The sequence below is a fragment of the Miscanthus floridulus genome, chromosome 10 (genome assembly GCF_019320115.1).
Source record: "Miscanthus floridulus cultivar M001 chromosome 10, ASM1932011v1, whole genome shotgun sequence".
Classification (NCBI taxonomy): Eukaryota; Viridiplantae; Streptophyta; class Magnoliopsida; order Poales; family Poaceae; genus Miscanthus; species Miscanthus floridulus.
In genome coordinates, this window is record NC_089589.1 from 4,699,413 (window position 1) to 4,720,748 (window position 21,336).

Genomic DNA, 21,336 nt, shown 5'->3' on the forward strand with positions numbered 1-21,336 from the left:
GATTTCTAGCCGGTCTGTTAAAACGAGTATCTCCATCAAGAAATCTAGAACAAAATGTCATGCACTCCTCCATGCAATACCCTTCAGCAATCGAACCTTCTGGCTGAGCTCTGTTCTTCACAAGCGCTTTAAGCCGAACAAAAAATCTAAATGAAATCATGAACACTTGTTGTTAGTTGAACAAATTATTGACAATAACCCTGCAAAATGTAATTACATACCTCTCCATGGGGTACATCCACCGGTAGTGAACGGGGCCACCAAGTCTAACTTCTTCTACCAAATGCACCATCAAGTGCACTGTCACAGTAAAAAATGATGGTAGAAAAATTTTCTCCATATTACAGAGTGTTACCACAATACTCTCTTGAAGGGTTTGTAGCTCATCAGTATCTATCACCTTCGAGCATAACTTCTTAAAGAAATTAGATATTCCAATAACTATTTCCATGACATCTTTGCTGGGGTAACAAGATCGGAGTGCCACTAGAAGGATGTCATGTAGTAAAACATGATTGTCGTGACTTTTTAGTCCAGTCAATGTACAATCTTTCATGTTAACACACCTAGAAATGTTTGATGCATAGCCATCAGGTGTTCTTAGGTTTTGGAATACTGAACAGAGAACCTCCTTTTTTCTCTAGACATGGTAAAAGGTGCATCAGGCACAGTTTGCTTTCCTTCATTATCTACCACAGGATGAAGATTGTGTCGAATTCCAAGTTCCACTAAATCCAGTCATGCTTTAAGACCATCCTTTGTTTTGGAAGGAATATCCATTAAAGTTCCAATTAAGTTGTCACATAGATTTTTCTCTAAGTGCATCACATCTAGATTGTGCCTTAGTTTGTTCTTTTCCCAGTATGGTAACTGAAAGAATATTGACCGCTTTTTCAACCAATCTTCTGGATTCTTCTCCTTCTTGCCATTGTTCCCATCTTTCTGTTTCTTTTGTCCTCTTTTACGCTTGGATTTCTGATGGCTTTCATCACCTTGCTTTCCTTTCTTTTTTCCTTTGTTATTTCCCTTTGTATTCTTTGTTGTGAGGTCCTTTTTCCCTAAAACAAAAACTCTACCTTCTAACATTTTTAAAATAGAAGTACCACTCATTATTTCAGGAGCAAGTCCAACCTCTACCATGCCATCAAACTGGTTCTTTTGCCTTCGATATATGTGGTTCTGCGGGAGCCACCTACGATGTCCCATATAGCACATCTTTTTACCATTCTTCAGGTGAAATGATTTTGTTGCTGGACCACATGATGGGCATGCATATGTACCACTTGTGCTCCAGCCATATAGGTAAGCTAATGCAGGAAAATCATTTATAGTCCACAACAGTGCAGCTCGCAGAGGAAATTTCTTTCGAGAAGAGGCATCACATGTTTGCACTCCTTTCCATAATTCTAAGAGCTCATCGATCAAGGGCTGTAAGTATATATCAACATCATTCCCCGGAGAATCCGGTCCAGGAATGATCATTGACAACAGTAAGGATGTTTGCTTCATGCAGATCCAAGGTGGCAAGTTGTAAGGAACCAGCATTACAGGCCATGTACTGTGCTTTGAACTCATATTCCCAAAAGGGTTAAATCCATCACTTGCAAGACCAAGGCGTACATTACGAGCATCTGCTGCAAATTTAGGATATCTACGATTAAAATCTTCCCAAGCTTCACCATCCGCTGGATGTCTCATTTTTCCGTCTTTTGTGCGTCCGTCCTCATGCCATCTCATGTCTTCTGAAGTTTTGGTAGTTGAAAATAACCTTTGGAGCCTCGGTATCAATGGAAAATAGCGCAACACTTTCGCTGGTTTGTTTTTCTTCTTAGGTCTAACTGTAGAACCATTCTTCTTAAAATCTTTCCAGCGAGAGCTCTGGCACACATCACAAAAATCTTTCTTAGCTGAACTTCCTCGGAAAAGCATGCAATCTTTGGGGCAAGCATGTATTTTCACATAGTCAAGGCCTAAAGCACGGATGATTCTCTTCACTTGATAATATGTCTTAGGTAGGTCTACATGAGGAGGATATGAATCAGATAGCACACCTAGAAGTCTTGTAAATGATTCTTGTGTCCAGCCATTTAAACATTTTAAGTGATATAAGTTTACCAAAAATGACAACTTAGAAAATTTACACCCAGGATATAAGCTTCTGTGTGCATCCTTCAAGTATCTTTCATATAGATTATGTTCACTCTCCTTAGCATTGTCATCTGCAGGATGCACATCCTCAGCTACAGTTTGTTCCATATCTGCAAATCCTGATTCAACATCTACTACACCTTCAGACATACTTGGTAGTGACTCAAACATTTCATTCCTGAAAAAGGCAGCTTGAAGTAGTTCTTGCATGCCATCTTGTACTGCAGGAGCCCTTGAGACACCCGAAGTAGGCAAGTTTGTAGTGTCAGTTGGCACGTCAACAAATGCAAATTGTGGACTTTCATACATCTCTCCATGATGAACCCAGGTCGTATAACCTTGAATAATACCATCGCATCTCAAATGTGTCCTGACTTCATCATGGCTATGGTTTAATCTGTTTTTGCATTTTTTGCAAGGACAAAGTATCTCGCTATCACGTGGAATGTCTCGGTAAGCGAAAGTCAAAAATTGCTCAACACCATCTTGATATGTAGTATCCTGTCTTGGCTTACTCATCCAACTTCGATCCATGACCCTCTAACAAGGAGTAAGAATGAAATGAAATCAATCAGTTTTTTTCTTTTGCAAGACATGTTCGAGTACGAAAAATAGTACTTGACTGGCAGCAACAAAATTAATTAAGATTATTAGTTTCTATGGTAGATGAACTAACTTCCTTAATTTGAGTACTCAAACTAACCATGATCGAGTCCAACTTGCTCAACCATGACTAAATGAAAACGATGACACAATTTCACATTAACACAAGGCATAAAAATATACAAAGTTTAGACATTTAGTAACAAGAAAGCATATCAGAGGCAGATTAATATCAGTAGTGAATTAAACCATACAATATGAGTTTTGAGAGTCTGCAATTATTCCACTTTAGAAAAAAAGAAAGTCATGTAGAGAGTCTGCAATTGCAAGTTTCCAGAACTCTCTCTGCTGCAGTTACGGGCAATGGAATATTAGCAGGTTTGATTACCCTGTGTTAAGAAGGCTCAGTTTCATGGTTAATTCAATGTGACCCGACGGTATATAATTTGAGCTATTTAGATTGCATCTTCTTTTGCCTTCCAAATTCAATTTGCTTCACAGACACATATTTCCCAAATTCACAAATAATTTTATCACCGGTTTTAATTCGAGCACATGTATCTACTAAGTAAACAGAGTAACAGACACACATATTCACCACTCACCAGATGGCCGCGAGATGCGACGGGCCGATGGCCGAAGGCTACCGGCGGCTTCTGTCGTCCGGCAGGCAGAGGCAGAGGCACAGGTGCGCAGGGTGCAGGGTGCAGGGGAGGGAGCTACCGCAAAGCCGACCCGCCGCCTCTCTGGTGCTCACCACGCTCCTTGTACCAGATCGAGAAGGAAAGAAGCGGCGCCAATCGAGGGGCTCGGGGAGTCCGGGGTCGACCGACGGGGCATGGGCTGTGATGCGCGGATATCCCGTATCCGACACGCACGCCACGGATACAGATAGGCCTCGGATAAGCCATGGATACGTATCCAGGCCATACTCAAAATATTGGATACGTATCCAGGCCGACTCAACCCTTGCTTATTGGGCTCGCCTACGAATAATTTTGTTTTTTTAATTGGCTAAGGTTTATTAATTTAAAAGACCATATAAAATTCAAATAATTCCAACCATAGATCGTACGAATTTTATAAGATTAAATCACGACATTATTCTAAATCAGGCAGCAGTGGAGAAGGAGCAAGTGGTGCAGCACGTATACAATACCTGTGCCACCTGAGCCCACATCTGCGCACATCCAGCAAGATTATGTCAATCAATCTGTTTCCATTGATGATCAGTCTAGCCGAAAGTTAAACAATAACAACTCTGAAAACAACTTTACATTGATTGACAGGTTCTTAGATACAATTTCGAAACCCATGGAGGCCATCAAGATGCTCATTGAGCAGGAAGCCAAGAAGCAGAAGACAAGCGCCGTCCAGAAGAAGGCTGCCGTGGCTCCGGCCATGGAGGCTTAGGCGCTGGTCATGAGGGGATCAAGTAATCTATTTTTGGTATTATGATCTATTTTTGGTGGAATTTATGGAAGGAAAGGAATCGAAGAACATTTTAGAACAAGTCGCTGCAGCCTAGTCAGGTGGCACTCCTTTGCAAAGAAGATATAGAGCAATACCAGTTGGCAACAAGATTTCATGATGGACCACAACAGGAGTAGTTCTAGTATTTGTTGGTCACTGTTCGGTTGGTCTAGTTTTGCGTTTTTTCGGCTTCAGGCTGTTTTTCTAGACTTTAAGTTGTCGTTCAGGTGGGTATTTAGTAGGGTTGTCGGCCGGTGTGCCGTGGTGGCGGTGAGCTTGGTCTCCCGTTGTTTGTTGTAATTCTTTTTTCTTGTTCCTTTTTGCTCGTCTAATAAAAATCCGGCAAATCTCTTGTCGCCTTTCTAAAAAAACATATTTTCTTGAAAATTTTTTTGCTATTTTTTTGAAAATTATTTCAAAACAATATGAATATTGTTGGAGATTAAAACAAATTTGGTGGTACTTCCACATATATTCGTTAACATATATACAAACAATATTCCAAAAACATGAAACCTATTTTGTATGAACGTAATTTCGTATATACGATTGTACTTACATCGTATATGTACATATGCATTGACAAAAAAAACTAAGTGTCAAATCATTGTCTTATTCAATTCGTCCCGTGCAACGCCGGCGCATATATCTAGTCGGAAAAAATTCCTTTGATTTTTAGGGCAGGGCGGACCTAATGGGCTGCACGGGTATGCCCTGCCATACCTGGCCCAGCCCAACTATGACAGTAACACTCTGTAAAAAAAAGGAGGACACTTCCTTCCTTCCACTGACTCGGCGACTCCTTTCCTGGCGCTGGCGGCGGCGGCCGGCGGTCCCCGTCCTCCACCACCACCGGCCGCCCAGCCGGCCCCTGATCCCTGCACGGCTGCGCCCTGCTAGCCGCTTCTGCCGGCCGGCCGCCGCCAGGCACCCGCGGCCCGTGCGGCCGTGCCCGTGCGACGGGGCCTCTGAGGCCGCAGTCCACCGTGGCGCCGTCGGCTTAGGGACCCGTGCCCGCGAGTCCCTCTCCCTCCCTGCCGAAGTGCCGAGCACAACTGGTGAGAGCACTGAGGAACTTGTTCCCCTCCATTCTACGATTGTACTTACAATCGTATACAATCGTTTATAATTACAATCGGAATTTCGTATGAACGTATTTTGTCTTGCCGCCTATTTTATAGTGTACAATTGCAAAAACTTGCCGTGTAGTGGAGGGCTCGAACATTTTAATTTCGCGCCTAAATCACCCCCACGGCGTGAGATTACGGAAAAAACGCATCTATTAACCTCCCCCACTCCTTCCCGTCTCCACATTTGCGAGACCGCAGCACGCGTCAGTGCGGCACACCCGCACCCCAAATTCCTCGACGCCGACGCATCAACTGCCCAAGGCCTGGCTGCTCCTTGGACGGCGCAGGCCATCCGCCGGTCATCGACTAGTCCTGATCTGCCATCGGTGAGCCTCTCCCCTCCTGGCCTTCACCTGATCTCCACTCTCCAGCGCCTCCTAGACCGAGCGACCGGCCAGCCAGTAGCCACAGCCAGAGCCAGGGCTCCAGCTGCCCAGGCCGTCCCCGCCGCTCCTCTCTGCTATTCTGCTTCCGGCAGTCCAGCCTCTGCGAACGCGCATTCGTACCCCGACCGGCAGCCTGGGTGCGGCCGACCGTCCCGCCCCCGCGGTGCCCGGTGCCCCTACTGCCTGCTTCCTGCTGCAGTATTAGATTTTGTCTCTAAAATAAAGTACTGCAGATTCTCTGATTTTCACATCTTAAATAGTTGCCGTATGCATATTTTGATCCATGTCCTTTTTGTCTAGAACACATTTATTTATGATAGATCGAAACATGTACATGTGAATTTAGTAGAATTTCTTTCATGAACATAGGACTCAACCTCAGTTATGAGCTCTGAACAATTCTTATAAAAAAGACAATTTTATTTCTTATATGAAAACATATAACATTGTTTATGATTTTGTTTGTATTTTAGTGTTAAACGATTTTGTATAAAATTGATCTAAATTTACTCCATGAAACATCTATTAACTATATGTAATTATTTGGCTCTACGATTTCTCCAAATTTGTATGGAGTAGTTATTTGACTCCTGGATTTTGTATGGAGTAATTATTTGGCTCTATGACTTCTCTTTATTCGGTTTTGTCACTCTGTGAAAATCTAATGATCCCATTGTGTAGATTACTAGAGCGCAGTCAGCGCTACAAATTTATACTTATCCATCTCTTTTTCCTGTCAGAAAGATTCATGTTCTTCATTTCCCCCTCTGTATGTATGGTTCTCACTGTGTTGGTTCCGTGCGACATCTTATGAGTGCACTATGTGATTTAGGATCAGCATTGAACCTTTTCTTGGTTATCTGTTTGTTGAGCAGCAAACTAAAACTGCTCTTTTGCAGTAGAAATCATGGCAAGAGGACCTCGACGATTAAGAAACTTGCACCTTGAAGCACAAGATGAAAGACATGAGCAACAGGAGCCTGATGATTTGGTAGATAATGAGATTGAGGAGAATTTACAAGGTCCTCCAGATGTTGACAATATATTAGCCCACATGCCAAACCGACGTGCAAGCCCAATCAAGATAATATGTAAGTTTGATTTTTGTTTTGGTGACACAACTAAATACAATGTCAAATAATATAATTTCATACATGTAGGGCCTAATGGACAGGTGCGACAAGTTTTAGGAGATTTTGGAGTCTTAGACTTATCAAAACTAAAAGGAGGAAAGGTAATTGTAGGGACCGATGAAAATGGTGTACCAAATGAAAGGTCAGCCTCTGTTCTTGGACAACACCTTGGTGATCTAGCACAAACACATACATTTGCGCCATTACACATTCAAAGATGGGACAATGTTCTATTCAATAAACACAAGGAACTAATAATCATGGATGTTGAGGTAAATGTAATCTGTACAATGCTAGAAAGTACACTATTGTTTGTTCCAATCATCAACTATTTACTTTTTCTTTGTACAGTCAAAATTTGTCTTTCCTAGACAAACGCTACAGCTTACAAGAGATTGGATCTTAAGAACTGTAAACAATAGGTGGCGAGCCTACAAATCTAAGTTGAAGAAAGAACATTTCAATCCTGAACAGAGATCTCTAGAACAAATTATACAAGGTAGACCAATAACTGTTAATGAACATCAGTGGAGACCTCTTGTTAGCTTTTGGTGTCAAGAAGCACATAAGGTGATATCTTTTTATCTAACATTTACAAGAAATTTGAAAGAAAGTAATGTAACATTTGTGCTTTACAATTTTGCTATGTTTACAGAAATTGTGTGCAACAAACTCTCGGTGTGCAAAAGAACAGAAGAATACGCACACAACGGGGAGGAAAAGCCATGCTAGACTGAAGAAAGAGATGGTGATATATATTCTAACTGTTGTTATGTGTAAAATTCAATGATCATGTAATAGAATTGATTGGATTCTCAATTTTAATATCTTGTGCAGGAAGATCGAAGGAAAGGAAAGGTTCATAGGATAGAATTATGGGACGCTGCTCATAAGAAAAAGAGTGGGAGATACAGCACCAACAAAGTGAAATTGGTAATGGTATATTTTTCTGCTACTTGTGGATTCAATTTGGAGTTATTGTTATGATTATGTGACCTTGCTATATGCTTATTTCGATAGGATGCATCATTTGAGGAATTAGAAAAAAGAAAAGAGCAGAACAATGGTAATCTTTCAGCTAATGATTTTAATGAGGTGTTCAACGAGATTGTTGCTAAACAATTAAAAGCACGTGGGTACTACGATGATAAGTACTGGAGTCAAGTGCAAGTTTCTAAAGGTATTACTCTTGTTACTGAAACTGAAGAAGAAAGAAGGTACCGTGACAAAGTGAATACAATGGACAATAAGATGCAATGCATGAGTGGTGCTATGAAACTTTGGCTTGCTTTTGTGTCACAAAAGTACCCAGATGATGATTTGCTAAAAAGAAAGGAAAGAGCTCTACATGATGAAGTAAGCCTCCATGGGGTCCCTGTCTATGTCTCTCTCTCTTAGGAATGAGTTTATTCATATCTTGTAACTAAGCGTTTGTTTTTTCATTTTTCTGTAGGTTGTTGATACTGAAATGGATGGTCAGACTGATACTGAGCAAGACTGTAGTGATGACGGTACCCATGGCGCATGTAGCGATGATGGCATTGAGATCGACAATGATAATGCGTGCTCTCCAGAAAAATTTGTTCAGGTAACACTAACCTTTCTTCACCCTGCTTGTCTGTGATTCTACATTATTGTAGCTATGAGATGCAGCTACAGGAATTAGAAGGGAGCACAACCCTTATTTCTAATTTCTAAGATACAATATACCATGTAAGTACATTCGAATGTCTTAAATTCTAAGGTTACAAATATGCAGGCCCAGAATTCTAGTCAAGTCAACAAGGATTGTTCCATGCCAGAGTTACCACGTGAGCCAATGGTTGCAAAGGTATGTTAGAAATATACAAGGGGCAAGAAAATTAAGGTCTGCTCTTTTTGGTTGTCCACGTAGCTTCAACAGTGCTTACTGCTGATTGCTTCTCAGACAGCCTGCATTTGTGATTTTCCAGGGATAGTTCTTGCCAAACTCTGCTCACCGATCTGCTCTTAGAAAATAAAACCTTGCAGATTTCAATTCACAAAAACTAGAGACAAACCTGAAAACTAAAACCTTTCAGATTTGAACCACAGATCATAACTCTTTTATTATTTAGTGTAAAATGGTCTCACTGGATGCTTTGTCCTGAAAGAAAGCACAAAATAAATATTCCAATGTATTGCTATTTTATGGTCACATGCAGCAACAATTATTTTGCTGTTATCCTTACTACAGGCAAAAGAAAAACTGTCATAGCAAGTAAATAGGCATGTGACTAAAAGTAAATTTACTTAGCAACTAAATATTCCATACTTGGCTTGTTCAGATAGGAAAGACTGGTGGGAGACTGCAGCTCATAAACACATTTGAAGGGAAATATGCTGCTTCCTTAGTTCCATCTAGTATGTATGATATTTTTTTGAAGGGGTCTTAATGTGAGATTTGGTTAACAATCTTGCTATAGCTCCCAATATGAAGTTAAAAACAATAATCTGATTAAGAACTATTGTATGAGATGTGCTAACATTATGAACTATTCTAGTCATGTACATCTATTTGATTATCAAAATCCGAATTGAGTGCAACATAAACCATGTTACATGTCACAAAATTGATAGTGCAACTATGACTGCAGGTGGCACATATTGAGAATCAAGGTCATGCAGATAAGGGTTCTGAAGGTCTAACTTTTCCACGTGATACCACAATGACCAATATTGTATGTCTATATTTTATATTATTGTAACACTTCAAAGTATGGCTGAACTTGCTAGATCAATGATATGGTTTGATTGTGTCTATTGCAGAGATCTCAAAGAATTGAAGCTCCTGCTTGTAATCAATCAGGATCGGTATGTGCTTGTTTCCTTTGTTTTGAAGCTAAATTAATTACAAGTTTGATGATCATGACTATGTTTTACAAAATGATAGAGCCAACTGGAAGTCTATCTTATTTCACTAAGAAACAATTATAAAATCGTGGCCAAAGGAAAGCTAGTGACTACTGATAGCACTCGAAGCATTGGTGGCACTGTGCTTGGAAAAGAATTTGTTGGGGTTTATGTTGAGACCCTTGAAAATAATGTCAATGGAAACAATGGAGATGAGATGTTACCTAGACCACTCTTTTCTATCAAAACTATGAAAGATGCTATTGGCTTTCTTGTTGCTTGGCCTCGTTCGCATGTAAGTTTTGTTATATTATCGATTTTTTATTTTGTATTTCTAAAAAATATACTACATATCCCTCTAAACACATGTCTCATTGTAGGTTAAAAAAGTTAAGAGTTCAACTCAAGCTGGTACAGCCTTGGTATCTTTCATTCTTGCTATATTGGTTTTATTAGAATTCATGTGTCAACTCAATCTTGTCTTATTTTGCAGCTTGATGGAAACGTGTAACTTGATGTGCTTGGAAAGAGAAGCTACAAGTTTCAGAGTGAACAAGATAGACTTTAGATGTTAGTGAAAAATATAGATATTTGTTTAATATTGCCACTTTTCCTATGCTTCTTTATGAATATGGTTTGCTTCTAAGAGTGCACTTTAATGGGTCATTAAACATTATCTTGTTTTGTAAAGACAGTGGATTTTTCAATGCAATGCCTTCATGATTCACTTCCTCATTATCTAGTCATTCCAATTCATGTGTGTCCAAATTTGTAGAAGTCCCTTTATTTCTAGTAAGAATGTGTAACTATAAATATGGCTATAATAATAATATGCACATTATAAAATGGATAAATATCTTTTTTTAGATGACGTTATAAAACGTTACTATATGATGTTTCTATATTAGTAGACACGAAATATAAATGTGTGTAAAATTGTCTCTATTTTCTTGAAACGCAAAATGATGTTACTAAACAATGTATCTATATTGTTAGACATGTAATATAAATGTATTACTTAAACGTCTCTATACTTCTTGATACACAATTTGATGTCATTACAAAACGTGACAACATTAGTACACACATAATATAAATATATCTATGAGAACGTCTCTACACTTTTTAACACACAATACAACATCATTACGCACCGTTACTACATTAGTACACACATTATACGAATGTATCTATGAGAACGTCTCTAAATTTCTTAGCACATATGAAGCGCTGCTATATAACATAACTACACAAATAACCACGTTATACAAATGTATCTATAAAAGTGTATCAATGTCCGTAGGCATGCAACAAACGTCTCTACAATACGTCTCTTTATCACCTAGACACGCTTAGAGAACTCGTCTCTACAAGTCCTGACACGGTCCATGCGAAGACGCTTCTAACACGCTTTATAAAAACATGCCTACAATCTTGTAGAGACGAAATAAAACGTGTCTATCATATAAATAAAACGTCACTACATGGGGGTATTTCTAGTAGTGAGTCGATGCAACCCTGCTTGTTGAAGAACTCGCCGAATTTCTACGGTACTCCTACTCCTAATGCGATGGCGAAAGCTAGAAAGATTGTGTTAATTGATTGTTCGTGTCCTTGTACAATAACTAGGGTCCAATATTTATACCCGGAACCTAAACATGAATCCTACTCAAATACGACTTATTACAATTCTTGGAGTAAAAGAAAACATTCCTAACTTAAAATAAAATGGACCCTAATCTTTCCCTTTCTATAGAGTCCGTCATATCTTTCCCCGTAGTCCATCAACGTCGTCTGTTGACGTTATCCAAAAAGATCCGATTCCAGTACCGTATCTGAATCAGCTAATATCGATCGTTACGCAACCGATTCCTTGATGACACAATCTCAGAAGCTTCGAGTCCCCGCGCTCTCCTTCCAAAATTTTGGTGTAAACAGCCTGCCCCGACCTCTCCCCCTGCCTTAGTCATGCACCGAGGCAGCGGCTCACGACCTCTCCACCACGACCTCTAGGAATGATGGTAAAGGGACCAAGTCCCGCCAAACGTGCCCGCTCTGACAGGGATAGGTACGTCGCACTGACCTCATAAAGACCGAGGGAAGAGCGGTCACCTCGGTCCGGTCAGACGCCATCCCCGCCATGTCGTAGGGAAAAGACGACACCGCCCAAGCGGTAACGGTCGGTACGATGGCCCACCGTCCACATACGGTTCGACAAGACACCTGTATGTTTCCACCCACTATGGGATGGGAACCACAATGGAGGCCTTGAGGCCTCCTGAACCAATAGAGGCCACGACCCCAGTGCAAGAGATCGTAGCCATAGTCTCCACAAGATGCAAGGCGATCGGCAAGATTGGGGGCGGCTACCAACTCTTGTACGATACCCCCAGAGGACCTGAAGACGATGACGAAGACCACGCTGCGAAGGACTGCTGGCGGACTACCATCGTGCCAACAGTGTTGCCATGATCTTCACTGTAGGCCACACCACACCATAATGCAACATGGGCGTAAGACCATGATGACAGCCACGCCGAGATGAGCACCACAGGATGGCGTTACTTGCAAGCCAGGTTAGCTAGGAACCTCTCTGTATGTGCCCTGGACCCTAACTATATATAAGGGCGGCCAGGGCATTGTCTCGGGACATCTTGATGAATCTCGATGTGGGCATCCTCCCGTTTGGTATCCTAAATGAAACACTACCAAAATGGTGGAATTCCCCTAGTGTTTTAAAATAGTAATAAAACACTGCCACTAGTCATAGCTAGGGATGAAAACGGATCGGATACAGACAGATATCACTGATATTACATTTGTTTTCATATTTCTGTTCGGATTCAGATCCGAATACGGATAGTGTCAGCCATGCCGGATAGGATACGATTGGGTATCGACATCATAAATATACGATTTGAGTATTCGGATATGGATACGGTATTGGATGTTGAATATCTAGATTCGGATACGGACAGATTTGAACCCCTCTAAACGAATTCGGTCTCGAATACGGTCGGAAAATATCTATACCGTTTTCACCCCTAGTCATAGCACATGGAAATCGCATTAGGAGGCATTTGGTAGGAAAAAATTATACTAAATTCTGAATGCTAAAACACTAGGAGAAATTTAAAATTCTGGTTGTGAAAGTATATAGTCTACTAAAACAATTTAAAAATATGTTTGTCTGATATATCTAATGAAAAGGTAGGGGATTTTCTTTTATGGCTTTTTCACATATCTAAAGACTGATTGGTCTTCCCAGTCTGAAACTTGCAGATTCAGATTTTTAGAATCTAAGGTTATTTCTTCTTTCTGTGTTATCATAGAATTCTTGTCCGCATGGCTTTGAGGGCAGACGTCGACACTTATGGTGGCCACTACCATGGAGGTGGGCGCGACAGCGACATACAGTAGCACGCTGGATAGGCTATGTGGGACATGGAGGCGAACTACAAAGACCAAGACCTGCATTATGTCCGTTACTGGAAAAACGGCTTTGGGGGCACGAATGCACACGGCACAGCATGCATGTCCATCGACCATTGCACGTTGACTGATTCATGCATCCTTTTACCTGCGCGGCACTTCAGTACTTCAGCTACTCGCCGGAGATGCACAACACGGTTGTGGTGACTACCATGCCTAATCTAGTGCTATCAAGTAACAATGTCTCCGCCTTCCGCAATCAAAATTGCAATTCGAATATTGTGAACTGCATTTTTTTTAATGTCACCGGGGGATTACTCTCCACGTGAATACATATTGATATAGCCCAAATGGGCATGATGTATGTTTTACAAATGTTTAGAGGGAAAAACAGCAACAGTAAGACACAGCGAATGCAAAGACTACCACACCAACTCACAGGAGCTGTTCGACGAGGAGGTGAATGACGCCAAAACGTAATCATCGTCGGCCAAGCAAGAGCTTGACAAGGCTTTGCCCAAGTCCTGTGCCGAGGGTAACTGCATTGATCGGGCCAATCCAGGAGAAGCATGAAGAAGCAGCAGCAATAGATTCTTCAGCGACGCCTTCAAGAAGAAAATCCTCGTCACTGGATCAGACTGATCTGAGCTAAGCTTTCGCCCAGAACCTTTGACGGTGCTCCCGTAGACCCTCCCGGGTGCCGTTCCTGGACTCGCTCGCGAAAGTGGGAGGCGTGCACCGGCAAGATTCCACACCTGGAAGAAGGCAAGCGTCGGGGGGGGGGGGGTGTTGGCGCAGCCGCCGCCGCCGCCACAGCAGGTGGAGCCGTTCTCAGACTTGCCCGCGATGGTGGGAGGCGTGCACCGGCAATCGTCATTGCCTGGACGAAGGGGGTGCCAGCCGCCGCCACACTGCACAGAGCCATTCGGACTCGCACGCAACAGTGGGAGACGCGCACCGATGTCGCCAACCCGCAGCCACCTTAGACACCGTAATGGCTGACGCCATCGCTTCACCCAAACAGCACTCTGCCCTCCCAATGATTGGCAGAGAAGGCCCTCAACGGCCGGAAGTCGGCCAGAGAGCAGCACAGAAGGGAGGACGTCCACGGTCATGCAGCCCCGCCGTCGGCAAGCCCGCTGCCAAACCTCACGCACTGCGCCGCTGTGAGGCCCCTGCACACGAAGAACACAGGCATGCTGCCCCACCGCCATCACGCTCGTGGCCAAACTGCACGCCCCACGTCGATGCAGAGCCACCCCAAACAGTCCCAAGACGATATCACCGTAGCACGTCCGCCTCGGCAACAGCCGGCAACGCGCCGAAGGCGGCGCCCCTACCCGCTGCCTCGCCGACGCCCGCCGAGCAGCCGTAGCATGTTCAGCTAGCACGAACTTGCTGGCGCAGAGCCTGGACCGGAGCCCCGATGTCCCGACGACGCCCCACGTCGGGGCATGAGCAGGAGGGAGGGAGCCAGCAGCAGAAGCGTCAGATCCGAGCACAAGGCCACTAGATTCGACCGCGGAAGGACTAGTACAGTGCCTTCCATCTGCCCCACCGGCTATCTGAAGTAGCAGGGGATGAGGAGTAGGGGCGTTCACCGGATCCGTCGGAGAAGATGAAGACAGGGTTGGGGGCGCCGGCCGCCGCCGCACGGCCACACCATGTGGATCCAGTCGCCGATGAGACAACGCCCCGGAGCACCAGCGCCACGCAGCCCCCGCTGCCTGGAGCTGATCCCGCACAGAAGGGCTCACGAATGCAGGGCGAGGTCCCCGCCGTCGCCGTCCTTGGGAACCATGCGGGACTCTCGGCAGCTTCCTCTGGCAGCGGCGAGGGAGAGGGATGGGAGGGGTGATTGACCGCGGTGGCGGCTAGGGTTGCCGCCCGGCTTGCCCGTGCGGGAGGGCGACGCGGGGGCTGCGACTCACTCTGTAAATGCACTTGTCCTGATTGATCGTGAACTGCATTTTGTCGCGATCGATACAACAACCCCCTAGTAAACACGGCCCACCAACCGAGAAAAACAAATTTTTTGTACCTTGTGAGTCCGGATATGGGCATCTAATCCGAGCTTTTGATCAACGTTAATGATGGACGAAGAACAGATATGATGTTGGTAGACACGAGTTATTCTAACCCATATGAGCGTGGGTCATGAATCCAAGTTACATACGAGAGATACGTAAGGTCACTAGTCCGAGTCTTATACGAGCAATTGAGGGAGTGCAGTTTGGGAAGTAAAAAAAGCGGATGGAAGTAGAGATGGCAATGGGGCAGGTGGAGCATCTATGGGGAAGATCAGCCCCGCCCCCGAACCCGCTAGATCCCCGAAATCCGACGGGTTTCGCGAAACCCGCAAAGTCTACAATAGGGCAAGGGCAGCGGCAGCCCGGTAGACGGTAGGGGCAGCGGCGAATCGGCAGGGGCAGGGGTAGGGGCAACTGACTGGGGCAGGGGCAACTGGCAGGGTTGAATCGGCACCCGGCGAAGGAGCAGGCTGTGGGTTGGGGGGAGGTGCTGCGCCGGTGATGAGTGCTGACTGCTGTGTGCGGCGACAAGCAAAGCAGGCGAGCCGCAAGCTCCAAGAGGCGAAGGGCAGGGTGCAATGTAGCAGCTGCAGGGATGGTAGGGGCTCAGGCTGGAGGAGATCGACGTGCAGAGGTTGGATTCCAATATCTGCCAAGTGTGGCTGCCTCTGCGGGTCCGTGAAAGTGCATCTAGCCCTTTAGTGGGTTTTGGATGATTGAATGACAACGTGATTAAAGGTCTAACCCGTTTGCTAAGTGTGAACAGGTAATAGGTTATCTCACAGGTACTTAATGAAAAGCCAAAATGATATGTTGTTGTATAAACAATCTAGTTCAAGCACAAGACAACAATGCAAATGGAATTCATGCAAAGGCTTATTTATTGTGAGATTTCCATGTATTATGTGAAAGCAATCTAGTAAAAATTAATTAATGAGACATGAGGGATTGCATAGGGAATGGTCTCATATTTGAAGCTTGCTAAATTGAAATAAAAAAGATAACAATTCAAATGAATGGTTGATTCAACACAAGATGTGACTTGATGGCTTGAGATGGTGAAGATAGCAAGGAAAGGCTTCGAGGTACTAAGCAAGGGTGAAGGGCAAGCGACAGCTTGGCGGCCGAAGAACCTAGCTAGGGTGAAGAAGAAAGTACTTGCATTTAGTTGAGGTACTAATCAAGCTAAGATGGTCATATTGATGTGGAGGATCAAATCTATAATGAAGTATTTGATGGAAGTGACTTGATACATTTGGGATTATTCAAATTTGATGAATGGAATCAAGTCACGTGCTCAAGATGGCTATGCTCAAGTGAAAAGATCAATATCAACATGTTGGCACCCTCACTTGATGAAGATTGGAATACATGGCTTCGGTTCAAAAAGATCAACTCAAAAGGTTTAAATCCGTTATACTTTTAAATTTGAATTAATAGGAATGTCGTACTATTGAGAGGGATGCATCATGTTGATAGATAATGTTTCATAAGTGCTCAAGCCAACCCATGTGAGTTTTGAGTGTTTGAGAGACAAAAGAGCTAACTGATTTCTTGCTGGTCTGGCAATACCGGACGTGTCCGATATTTGCCCAGCAACTATAAAATTATTGTTCTCGGGTTGGTTCGTCGGGAGTTCCGACGTATGTCGGGAGTTCCGACGGTCGGAAGTTCCGGCAATGGTCGGGAGTTTCGATGACTCGCAATTTAAATAACTTGGAGAATTCACTGTGGTGGTCATACCGGACATGTCCGGTATGGACGGCCAGAGGCCAACGGCAGTTTTCAAAAACCTTGAGGGTCGGGAGTTCCGACATGAGTCGGGAGTTCCGACACCTCGAATACTCTAACTCAGTTGCAATGGTTTTCAAATGTACTGAGGGTTGGGAGTTCCGACGGTCGGAAGTTCCGACATTCATCGGGAGTTCCGACGCCTCACATTGTCTCTGTAACTTAGTTACCGTTGGGGCAGTGTAAGTCATACCGGACGTGTCCGGTATGGACGTGTCCGGTATAGCAACGGCTATAAAACGGCTAGTTTTTCTAAGGGGGGCTATAAATACCCCCAAGCCTCCACCTTTGGAGGCTGCTGATCCTGCTGATATACACACTTTTTTAAGCCTTGCCAACTCTCCCAACCCTCTCTTAGTGAGTGATTAATCAAATTTGCCAAATCAAATTGTGGGTTGAGTGAAATTTAAAAAGAGAGCAATCCAACCACTTGAGCACTTGTGCATATTGTCTATTTCGTTATTTGCATTTGTTACTCTTGGACTCTTCGGTCCTAGACGGTTAGGCGTCACCAGAGAGCACCCAAGAGATTGTGGTGTGCCTCGAAAAGTTTGTAACGATCAATTCCGCTGCCTCGGAATCAATTAGTGGAAGGAGGAAAAGGAGTTGGAAAAGACTCCGGCTAGAGTGACCTTCATGGTATCCTCTAGGGCTAACCTTCGCTGGGTTGCCTGCAGCCCCCTCAATGGAGAGTAGGACTCGAAAGAGTCCAAACTTCGGTAAAACAAATATCGTGTCTCAATTCGCATTACATTTGATATTTGTGTTGCTCTAGCTCTTATGCAGGTTCTCTGTGTATATTTATATCTCTAGTAGGTACCTGCAATTTGGTTTGAAGATAGAAATCGAAAGGAGCAAGTTCGGGGCTGATCTGCAGAAATCGTGTATACCGGACACATCCGGTATTCATACCGGACACGTCCGGTATTAGAGCTCTGTGCTGAAAATATTTATTAACAGTTCTAACTTTGTGTTGCAGGGTTGTAGCTTCTAGATACATTCTTTATACCTTGTATACTCTGTGGCTAACTTGTGAGGGGTGGTACTACTCTTTATTTGGAGTTTCCATTTTGGAAACTCCCTTTACTGATCGTTTCTGCATTTAAAGGTGTTAATTTTCAGAAACGCCTATTCACCCCCCTCTAGGCGGCACCCTAGGTCCTTTCAATTGGTATCAGAGAGAGGTTCTCACCTAAAGCTTCACCGCCGTGAGAAAAGGATGTCGACGCCTATCGAGTTGAAGCCGGTGCTTCTCCAAAATGATGGTTCAAACTTTCTATCTTGGTCAATTCATGTACTCAATGCTTTTAGGGATATTAGTCCTCTTGTTGAGCATATTGTAGATGCAAGCATACCTCTTCCTATAGTTGATTGGAGCAGCTACAAAAAATTGCCAAAAGAGGAAGAGATATGCGTGCAACTCAGTGCTCAAGCTATTAATGTCATGTTGAGTACATTGAGTGCAGAGGTTCAAGATGAGGCAATCTTCAATGGACAACCACCTCCGGAGAGTGCTCATCTCATTTGGACTAGACTTTTTGATTTATATGGAAAATCCAAATGTGATGATGCATTTGAGATCGAGTCAATGGAAAGTATGTCCATTGTGTCTTCATATAGCGAAGAAGCCTCACAAGACCTCAAGAGCACTGAGCCGGAGCAAGAAGTGCAAGCGGCACATGACCTATTGTCTGCCTGCACATACCGGACGTGTCCGGTATGCCTACCGGACGTGGTATGGCCGAGGCAACAGAACAGCAAGTAGCTGTTTGCAATGATGCTCAAGCCTGGTGGCGACCAAGTGATGAGTCAACCTCAGTATCTCATGATACTCATCATTTGTGTCTCATGGCCAAGAAAAGCAAGAAGAAGAATAACAAGAAAGATCAAGAAAAGGAGAAAGCACAAGTAGATGATCAAGATGAGAGTGATGTTGAAGTTGAAGACAACTACAACCTTGATCATCTCAACCGCAAGGACAAGTTAATCATCATGAAGATAGTTGAAAAGAATGATGAGCTTGAAGAAGAGATTGAGAAGCAAGAGCAATCACTTCAAAAGCAAGAATTGTTTCTCATCTCCAAGATGGAAGAACTAAAGGCTCTAAGTGAAAGGTATGAAAAATTGTCAATTGAGCATGCTTTAGTTACTAACTCCTCTTCTAGTGTCTCACAACTAGAGAAGGAAAACTTGGAGCTTAAGGCAAGGCTAGATGAACTATCAAGCAAGTATAATGTGCTACAAGCAAACTATGTTCATCTAAAGTGCTCTCATGATGAAGTAGTAGAATCAAACATCATGCTTGAGGTGGCTCATGAGGTTGTGATTACATCGGTAAAATTTTCTCAACCTCTTACACACTCACTCACTAGTACACCATCTCAATTAAATACTTCTTGTACTAATGAGTGTGCTCCTCAAGCAAGCCAATCTTCGATTGAGCTAAATCTCATAGAAAACATAGAGCTAAAAGAAGAGGTGGAAAAATTAAAGAAAGATGTGATTCGGTTGAAGGGTAAGGACAAAGCACAACCTTCTCAAGATAACCGTGATAACATGGTGAAGAAGCTTGAGAAGGGTTCAAACCTTGCTTCCTCCAAAACCCAACAAAAGAATCACATTTCAAACAAGGCCAACACAACCAAGAGCAAGAAACATGGAAAAAGGATGTGCTATGGTTGTGGATTGTATGGACATGAGTGGGCTATGTGTCCGCACAAGAGTTGGGCCGACAAGTGTGAAGCGGCCGAACAAAAGGCCTCAAACAAGTTGGCCAACCAAAATAAAAGTGATGGACAAAGCACTTGTCTCATGAGCAAGAAATTGGGGCATCCTACCAAGAAATGCCCAATGTACAAAGAGGCAAGAAAGGAAGCCCAAGTTGCAACAAGAAGATGCTATGGATGCAATGAGATGGGCCACAAAGTTGATAGATGTCCATACAAGCAAAGCAAGCATAGAGCACACAAAGGCCGCATATGCTATGCTTGTAGAAGAAAGGGGCATCTAAACTATGAATGCCCAAATGGTAACGCTCCTAAGCCAAACACATTCGTTTATAATGATAAGCTTACGAAGACCACAAATGGAGTTAGCACTAGCAAGGTGATGAGTTCACCACAAACTAGTGCTAAAGCCATTTGGGTGCCTAAGCACTTGTTGACTAACCCAAAAGGACCCAACAAGAGTTGGGTACCAAAGTGTGCTTAGGATAATGATGTAGGTACTTGGTGATGAGATGAAGGCTTCGGGGTGGTTGAGCAAGCAATTTGATAATATTCACTCAATCTATCAACCAATCCTTATCATAATTCCTTATATGGTTTGACCCAAAGATAATTCAATGAATATAACATATATTTCATCCTCACCATTGGTAACAAGTACCTAAACCTTATAGGATCGCCGCTTTGTTCATTTCGTGTTCTATAGTTCACAAATAGGTACATTTGTGAAATAATGAAAGTGGCTAATTAGATTCAATTAAAAAGAATTTTTACTTTGCCATATGATGCTTTTAAGGACTCTCTAGTAAAGCAATTCATTTGTTGAGATGCAAGTATACAATAAATACTAGAGCTAAACAAAGAATCACAAGCAGTGAATTAATTGTTTCTGTCCTGCACCTATCGGACGTGTCCGGTATGGCTAGGGAAGAAAGCATTGTCTCTGTTCTGTGCATTCCGGATGTGTCCGGTATACTACCGGACGTGTCCGATATTGCAGGAATCAAAACACAAGTTGGATTGCAACTGAGTCTTTGATCCATATATTTTCTTACATCCTTGTCTTACTCAGAAGCTTGTGATTTATCAAATCTAAGTGATTGTGAGCATCTCTTGAACTTAATTTTAAATATGGCAATTTTATGGAAAAAATAGAAAATTATCTCCAAATTTCTTAATAGAATAAAAGTGCTTGTTGAAAGTCATTCAAATTACTTGAAGCACTTATTTAGGGGGAGCTAAATTTCTATTTTACATCATTGTGGACTAACAAATCTATCTAGCATTCTTTGTAGTCCTTTGGATGAAAAGTGATTTAGAACCTAGCATGATTATCTGACAATCAAGGTCAACATAAAGACTATCTTGCTATTTATCTTCTTAGTGGAATTCTTGTGGGCTCAAGGCAAAGGTATGTGTTTACATATATACATTGTAAGTGCATCTAAGACCCTCTATATGTTAGAATGTGTATTTGTGTGACATAGGAGAGATGTTTTTCAAAAAAACCCTAACTAGCATGAGTAGGTAGTGTGAATTTGAAAAACAATTTGAATCTTGGTCTTTGTGACCTAGCCTTGTCATGTGATGATTATAGCTCTCCTTGATTGTTT

The 21,336-nt window shown here is 42.9% G+C and overlaps 1 protein-coding gene and 1 pseudogene across 1 annotated transcript; one reads left to right on the forward strand and one right to left on the reverse strand.

Moving 5' to 3' along the window:
* Positions 1-1,963: 1,963 nt before the first annotated feature.
* On the reverse strand, positions 1,964-2,682 carry LOC136486539 (uncharacterized; annotated as a pseudogene).
* Positions 2,683-9,560: 6,878 nt separating this feature from the next.
* On the forward strand, positions 9,561-10,255 carry LOC136487892 (uncharacterized). Its single transcript, XM_066484989.1, has 5 exons — positions 9,561-9,572; positions 9,661-9,705; positions 9,785-10,039; positions 10,125-10,166; positions 10,238-10,255. Exons 1-5 carry the CDS (start codon positions 9,561-9,563, stop codon positions 10,253-10,255), a joined length of 372 nt encoding a protein of 123 aa, XP_066341086.1.
* Positions 10,256-21,336: the final 11,081 nt, after the last annotated feature.

Excerpts from the sequence above, each read along its gene's own strand:
- LOC136487892 (XM_066484989.1), top strand. Across the intron at positions 9,706-9,784 it reads CTTGTAATCAATCAGGATCG|AGCCAACTGGAAGTCTATCT; the intron begins GTATGTGCTTGT and ends ACAAAATGATAG. Across the intron at positions 10,040-10,124 it reads TTGCTTGGCCTCGTTCGCAT|GTTAAAAAAGTTAAGAGTTC; the intron begins GTAAGTTTTGTT and ends GTCTCATTGTAG.